This window comes from Prionailurus bengalensis, chromosome D3 (genome assembly GCF_016509475.1).
Source record: "Prionailurus bengalensis isolate Pbe53 chromosome D3, Fcat_Pben_1.1_paternal_pri, whole genome shotgun sequence".
NCBI lineage: Eukaryota > Metazoa > Chordata > Mammalia > Carnivora > Felidae > Prionailurus > Prionailurus bengalensis.
In genome coordinates this window covers 53,635,125-53,643,453 of record NC_057356.1, presented here as the reverse complement: position 1 = coordinate 53,643,453, position 8,329 = coordinate 53,635,125, and the positions used below count along the sequence as shown (strand labels likewise).

Genomic DNA, 8,329 nt, shown 5'->3' with positions numbered 1-8,329 from the left:
ACCTGAGCTATGACAACCAAAAATGTCCCTAGGCATTGCTAAATGTCTCCCGGGAGGTAAAATGACCTAACTACTGGCCTAAAGGAAGGTATATGTTTGCGATAGATATTCCTGAACAATGACAATTTAAAAAGCTAATCAAGTTTGTGTAAAAATTTATCAATATCCGTATTTAAGAACAGACACAGTAGGGGTGCCTGGGTGGCTCAGTCAGTTGACTGCCTTGATGTTGGCTCAGGTCACGATCTCGCAGTTCGTGAGATCGAGCCCCACATCGAGCCCTGCATCAGCCTCCTCGTTGCAGGTACTGGGCCTTTTGGGATTCTCTCTCTCTGCCCCTTCCCTGCTCTCTCTCCCTCTCTCTCTCTCTCTCTCTCTCTCAAAATAAATAAACATTAAAAAAAAAAAAAGCAGACACAGTAGATATTCTAGTGAAAGCAATGGTCCTGCCATTCTTTATTTCTAACAATAATACATATTTACAGAAGGAAAAGAATTGTACATTTTAAATTCTGATCACTATACAGATTTGTTGTTGCAGTTGAGTAATAAAGGAATGCATTTCTCAGTGACTTTTTAAAAATCCCTAAAATCAATGTTTAAAGGTACAAATGATACTATAAACATTGAATAACTGGAGTACACTCACTTCGAAATGAAAGACACCTAACACCAGGTAAAGAAACAAAGCAGATCTCTCTTAGGAGATCTGATCTGAAACTCTCTTTATCCTAGATTCACAATCCAATTTTTCAAGCTACAATTTAGAAACTTGGGTTAAAAAGCCCACAAAGGAAAATCTCCGTAGGTTTGTGTTGGGTTAGAAGAATTTGATCTTTAAAGAGTAACACGTGAACCAGTTTTTCCTTTATAAGGCCTTGAAAAAATTGCATCTTGAAGCACTATAGAGAAAGTAAAATATTTTGTTAATAGTCAACAGCTTCAAATACTGGTTCTCATCCCACCCCCCCACCCCCAACCCCCTGGTTTGATTGAGAAATAATGGACATACATCACTGTATACTTATGTTTAAGATGTACAGTATGACAGTTTGATTTACGGTTTTCATTTTTTTGAAACAATGAATTGTCAATTCCTTTTTATAAACGGTTAAAGGCACAGTGAAACAATGAGTATTTGCACTTCACCATGTTAGACCTCAAGATAATTAACTCAGAAGGCAAAGTAATTCAGGCGGCCAGGACCTCGTTTGTCCTGTAGGTGGCAAAATTATCCTAAGAGGAATCCAGGGACAGGATGCAGAATTGCTGTGCTGAAGTTAATAGTGGTAAAGGATTTAAAGCTTGCCTTAAAATATGGTTTTCAACGTTTTGAAGTTTTTTTGTTTTACAGATTTAAAGATGCCTTTTGTGTTGCTCTGAATTAATAAAGCTTTATTTTTCTGGATAATCAGTACTAATGCTCAGAAATAAATTATTACTATTATTATTATTATTTTTTTTTTTTAGGGACTAGATTTTCAGTCTGGTTATCTTTGAAAACTGCCTCTCTTTTTGTACTTGTCGTCTAGCAGGTTTTGCTTTATTGGATGGTCCATCCAAATTGCAGGACAAGAGCTTGTGAAACTAAAAACCTCTTCCTACTTGTTTGCAGCTGTAAAAAGCAAGCTTGAAGCCAGTATCTAAAAGAGAGGAAATAAGGCCCTCTAGATTTCATCCGGTTTTATGTTTTTCTAATTACCTCACAGAGGATGGCAGAGTAGTAAGCAAGACTTTAAAGAGGGAATGGATAATTATAAAACATTTGGGGCAGCGTGATTATGACTACATTTATGTGTAAGAAACAAAGTTTATAATGATTACAATTAAAAAGCTAAGTATAGCCAAATATTTTATCCTCGGTTGTTATCACTAGTCTTCATAGCTTCCTTTTCTTCCTTTCAATACAGAAACATCATTCTATGTCCTGGATTCATCATTAAAGATCCAGATATGAAAAAACAGAGTCATCAGGTAACCACCAGTGACAAGCACTATATATATAGTTATTTGAAGAAGTAAGACTAAATGGGGGATAGAAGGGAGACAGTATAGTATGTTATACCAATATGTTCTGGAAATGCTGACATAGTATGACTTTTAAAAATAGAGAATGGGTAGAGCAAATGAAAAAATTTTAATTGTTTCAGTTACCATATTGGTGATGGTGGTTTTAGCATTGTTATTCTGAGGCTGCTGCATGTGTAAGGTAAATAAAGGAAGTGAATAATTGTGGGATAGTCTAACTCTATCATGCCCTGTGTTCTTGAAAACCAAGATTCTCGGTGTAGAAAATGGAGATATAGTAGTAACAGGAAGGATTAAGTAAAATCCCTGTAGTACTCAACTTGACTTGGAAATTTTACAATAAACTCAGAAAGTGTCTTATCTTGTGAAAAAAAATAGGTATTTCCTAGCTCTCTCCTACAAAGCATGGCTAAGCTACTAGCAATGAGCATGCATAGAGTCCTGATTATGATTTTGAAATGCCATTTCTCACTGAAAGTAACCAAGCTTTTTAGAGAGATGGCTGATTCCAGGTCTGGGGCAAATAACACACAAGTTGAGCCTGGATCTTCTGAGATAGCAAGGAAACTATTAAAGATGGCTAGTGTAGTGTCAAAATGACTCAGCACCAACTTGGGGTGGCTCCCAATAGCCAGATATGGGACAATTTGAACTTCAATAAGGTAATATTTGAAATGGGTTGAGGCCTATCAAACATGTTTGAATTCATGAGTTCATAACACTGAAAAAAAAAAAAAAGAAAGAAAAAGTGATCTCTGGAAGAAATAGGAAACAAGTTTATTATCTTGAAAATTAGTAAATAAAGGGAAAATACAAACATTTACTTTCCCTTTCCTATACAAATCTGACCATTGGTCAACCAAATAGTAGATGTGGGGAAACATCTCTTTATAAAAATGTTCCAACTAATAAATGAAAGAGAAATGATAGGGTTAGAATATCCTCCAACTCACAATAAATCAATGGATCAAGGCATTGGGTATCAATTTCAGCTGACATCACGAAAAGAGAGAACCAGACATTGTGTGCCCTCTGATGAAAGAACACACCATGACCTATAATCTTGCCAAAAAGGATTAAACCTGAGTCTATTATATTTGGATCCATGTGTCAATATTCAGAGGAAAGAGGAACATGCTGAATTGCACCATGAGTATGCAAACAGCAAAATACAGGCTGTGGATAACTCTATCCAGACCAAGTTCTTAACTAATAATACATTTTAAGGAAAAGAAAAAACCTACAGATTAAAAATACACACTTAGGTATTGATATCACCGTAGTGGTTACTCCCGTGGAAGACAGCTAATAACTGTGAGTGGATACACAGAGGACATCCAGAGTGGCTGGCAGAGTTCTAAAACTGTTTCCTACATTTTCTGTTTGGTTTTCAGTATTTATATTTTATTTTATTTTTTCTAAAAGATAAAAGTAAAAAAAAAAAAATCAAAGCCCATAGGATTTTCCACTAAAAATTATGAATATGAACACTTCTATAAATATCAGCTAAAGGTCCTTAAGAAATTACCTATATTATAGAAATATTTCTAAATAATAAGCTACAAATATTTGAAAAATATAATACTAAATTCTTATTGTGCATAGTTATAAAAAGTCAAAGGATTAAGTATACATTGTTAACACATTTACTTTGTTTACAGTATTATGTTTTATAATTTGGTTAAGCGGACTTTGTTGACTTCCAAGATTTTCCTTTCCTACTTTGATACAAGGCTACCCATATTATTCTGTTAGAGATTAGATAAGCACTAGAGAAGATTTCAGGTTTCCTTGAATGTCCATACTTGGTTTCATTCTCCATCTTTTTACATAGAACAAATATAAGTTATCTTGCCCAACTATGATGATAGTTATTAATCTATAGCATTACACATAGTATCATCCAATTTGCAAATAAAGATCGTTCACCCACATATCCTGCCTCATGTTCTCTTCTATACCTTGGTGGCTGATGGAGACTATTTTTTGTTAAGTGTCTAAGAAAGTCAAGAATGTAAAACAGATTTAAACCATCCCAATGAAAGCAGTTTTAAAATGCAATATAACAATAAACATAGACAAACATATAACTGTGTTGTACATTTTTGCCCATCGAACATTGACAATTTCCCTCCAATTGTTCGAGCAGCATCTTAACAAATGGTGCAATTGAATGGTCTCCTCTCCTTTCCTTTGAATAAAATTATGTGGTGTTTGAGTGATTCACATATTCCAGAAGTGACCGGTCTAAAACCCTTCGGATAAGAGCTTCCTCAATTATATTAAAATCCTACAATAAAGAAAAATAATTAGAAACATAGAATCAGAGATGATAGTTTTCAGCAACTGGAGGATAAAGGTCAAGGCAATGCCTCATTTTGCAGGAAAGTAGAGCTCTGAATTTAGTGACCTGTCCCACGTTTCCACAGGAACTCTCATAAACTTATCCCAGAACTTTTGCTTTGGGGCTAGTACATTTTTCTAGTTCTTCTTAATGCATAACAATTAACTTGTTATTGTCATAGTAGAATAGCCTTGATTTGGAGTTTACACTAGTAATCTTTAGTCAACATTATAAATCATGGTCAGGGTGCTATGTTCCAAGTAAACTTCTAATATGGAGTAAAGTCAAGACATTCCCCTAGAATTAACCAATCCCACGACTTCTACTGAATATCTATCTCTGAAAAATATATTGAACACAAAACTCTTTCTCCTTGCCTCCCGATGGTCAAAATGGCTTTCGAACCTTTAAGTTATTATGTGCTGTAAATAAAACAAAAACTATTAAGAGCCCTATCCTGTGCAACTCATCTCCTCTTCTATAATAATAATAATAATAATAATAATAATAATAAGGTAAAGTCTCTATTGGAAATCTATTCTAAAACATAAAAGCATAAATGCAAATCAACAAAATCCAAAGGAAAGCCACAAGGCCTAGGTGAGAACAAGATCTGGACAAATCCTGGTTTTTTCTTAGGCAATTTATTAACTTTTGAGCTTCAGATGTTTCATAGCTAGTGACGACAGTAACACAATACTCACTTCATAGAAGCTGCTGCAAGGAATAAAATGAGATAATATGCCTAAAGTGCTTAGTATAGTACTTGGTAGCTTGGGAAACCAAAAAGTCAAAACAAACAATACTGCTTCTACCTTATTTCCACATCCAAGAATATGGTTTTGAGGGGGTTGAAAGTACTCTCATCAAAGTCGCTTCCTCCTGACCAGCCCTGAATCATACATTGAAAATTTTCGAGAAGAATGGAGTGACTATGAATAGCCAGAACAGATATGAAATCAACCTAGTTTTTAAAACACCTAGCAGAGCTAAGGGAAAGAGGAAGCCCTATGTGTTGTAAAACACGAGAACATATAGACCGGAACCAGCCTCTGTTGAGGCCCTGTGAGCTTCAGCAGCCAGAAAAGACATTATTTGAGCGCTGGAGCTGAGAACATGAAGCCTCTGTTGTGTAGCCTGTTCAATTCTTCAAGTGGTCCTAGTACCCCCATTTATCCTCTCCCCATCTCCAACTTGCCTAACGCCCTTGCCCAAACTGTGCATATCACTTTACATGCACTATCAAATTTAAGCCTCTCAAGAGCTTATGGGACAAAGTGGTTTTACTCTCCTCACTTATCAAATGAACAGACAGGCTCAGTGGTTAAATACCTTGCCCAAGGTCACAGAGCTGTGACCGAGTTGTTACGTAAACCCAGGTCAGAACCCAAGCTCCTTGTGTTGTAACCGCAGTGGGCAGATCAGAAAGCAGGGAAAAAATTTTCAAGTGACAGTCTTCAACAATTATTGAATTCTATCTTGAAATTGCATTTAAAAAATTGCATAAAAAGAAAGCAGTAAAAAAAAAAAAATCATCTGAAAATTGTATGCAAAGTTAAATTTAGCCCTTAATATTTCATGTATTTAGATAGAGGAAACAATAAAATATACTATTTCAGAACATGGCTATGAGGGATTTCCTCCCATAATAGGCAATACCCCCTTTGCTGAAAGGGACTCAGGGGATAACACATTACCCTCACATGGCAACACATGGAGCAAAGTAGAACAAAGGCTACATTAACTTTTGGCTTGTTGTTCTCATTCCTGATCATGGGAAATACGGTCATAAGTTAGAACTATTCATACTACATCTAACTTTTCTTCCATCTTAAAAAAAAAAAAAAATCTTGGGTGGGGGAGAGGGAATTGGATGAAGGTGGTTGAAAGGTACAAACTTTCACTTATAAGATAAATAAATACTGGGGATGTAATGCACAACATGAAGGCTATAGTTACCACCAATATATGGTATATTTGGAAGCTAAAAGTTCTCATCACAAAGAAAAATTTTTTATTTTGCATCTATATGAGATGATGGATGTTAAGTAAAATTATTGGTGGTAATCATTTCACAATACATAAACAAGTCATTATACTGTATACCTTAAACTTACACAGTGCTGTAAGTCAATTACTAATAATACTGAAAGAAAAAAATTCTTTTTTAATTTTTTAAATTTTTATTTTTTTTGAGAGTATGCATGAGCGCATGTGAGCAGGGAGGGGCAAAGGAAGAGTGACAGTGACAATGTTAACAGGCCCTACACCCACCACAGACCCCGATATGGGACTTGATCCCACGACCATGAGATCATGACCTGAGACAAAATCAAGAGTCAGATGCTCAACTGACTGAGCCACCCAGGTGCCCCCCGAAAAATTCTTAATACAATGAGATTAGCCATGAGTTGGTAATTACTGATGGGTAGTTATTGATGACATGTGGGAGTTCATGGTGCTGTTCTGGCTACCTTTGTACATGTTTATAATTTTTCCTAATAAAAACTTTTCAGTTTTGTAAAAGTCCAATAAACATGACTTTTGTGTTTTATGGAATTTAAATAAAACATGACCTGTGTGTCTTACTACACTGATAACACCATATCTGTTATTAGCCATTCAATGTAGTATCAACTGCATGCAGAATAAACTCTGAGCCATTTCATTACTCATGTGATTTAATTTCATCTCAGGTACATAAGTTTTCAACTTCATAAATATTAAAACTAGACACACAGAGGGACTAGAGTAAAAATTAAAATAATTTGAAAGTGAACTCTAGTACCTTATACAAGGAGCAATTATCTCAATCACAAAGAAAATAATTTTGTCTAAGGCAGATAACTTATATTAATAGTCAAGTTTATAAAACACTGTATTTTATAATTTCCTACTTAATGCTATTACTTAACTTCAGGTCTATACACATTTTTTCCACCATAATTTTCTTTGCTTGAATTTAAAAAGGTAAGGTTAACACACACCACATAGAAACAATGTAAAAGTAAGAAAATATACTTACTATGAAATCATCATAAAACAAAGTGTGATTGACTTGCAAATGTCTTATTAAACTGCCACTGAAGCTGCCTGGATTTTCATTAGGTAGTAATCGGCAGAGTGGACAGAACTGGAAATGAAGGAAACCAACAGTTCAAGAAAGAATTAAAAATAATCATTAGTGTCAGAATTTTTACAAAATTAAAAAAAAACTATTCAGCAAAGTGAATTTTAACTTTATGAATCTATTGACCATTCCTCACCATCATATTTTATTTTTTATCTATCTATCATCTATCTATCTATCTATCTATCTATATTTTGAGAGACAGTGAGCATGTGCATGTGCACTCAAGCAGGGGAGAGGCAAAGGGAGAGGGAGAGAGAGAATTTTAAGCAGGCTTCACTCCCAGTGCAGAGCCTGCCACAGGGCTCGATTCCACGATCATGAGTTCATTACCTAAGCTGAAATCACGGGTCAGACGCTTAACCCACTTAACCAACCGACTGAGCCACCCAGGCACCCCCTCAGCATAATATTTTAAAACTGCATAAATATTAATAATACTAAGTAAAATTGCATTTATTTCTTCATATGCACTTCTGTACATATTTATCAACTTATTATTTAAACAATACTGCAGTTAGCAGATCAATTAATTGCCTAGCTCTTGAAATATATAAGATTTTTTTGGTATGCAGATATTTTGTTATTACAAATGATGTAATCTATAGTGTTCACCTTTTGGGAATTATTCTCATAGAACAACATAGAACAATTCTCATAGAACAATGGAGATTAGCAGGTCAACAACTATGAACATTTGTAGTTCCTAATATCTATTGCCCTAAAGTTTTTTATTTCCACCAGCAATATAGATTACAACCCACTAGCATCAATTAGTATTTACACATATTTTCCTAATTTAATAGCAGTAATGGCTTTAAAAAATA

At 34.8% G+C, this 8,329-nt stretch overlaps 1 protein-coding gene across 1 annotated transcript in view; it reads right to left on the bottom strand.

Annotated features, from left to right (window-relative positions):
• Positions 1-429: 429 nt before the first annotated feature.
• The window catches only part of RNF125 (ring finger protein 125), a 43,715-nt gene continuing 35,815 nt past the window's right edge, over positions 430-8,329 (bottom strand). The window contains exons 5-6 of the mRNA XM_043558544.1: positions 7,398-7,505; positions 430-4,318 (exon numbers count right to left, since the gene is read on the bottom strand). Of these exons, the coding sequence (XP_043414479.1) occupies positions 4,232-4,318; positions 7,398-7,505 (195 nt within the window). The 3' untranslated portion in view covers positions 430-4,231. The remainder of the gene's footprint in view (positions 4,319-7,397; positions 7,506-8,329) is intronic.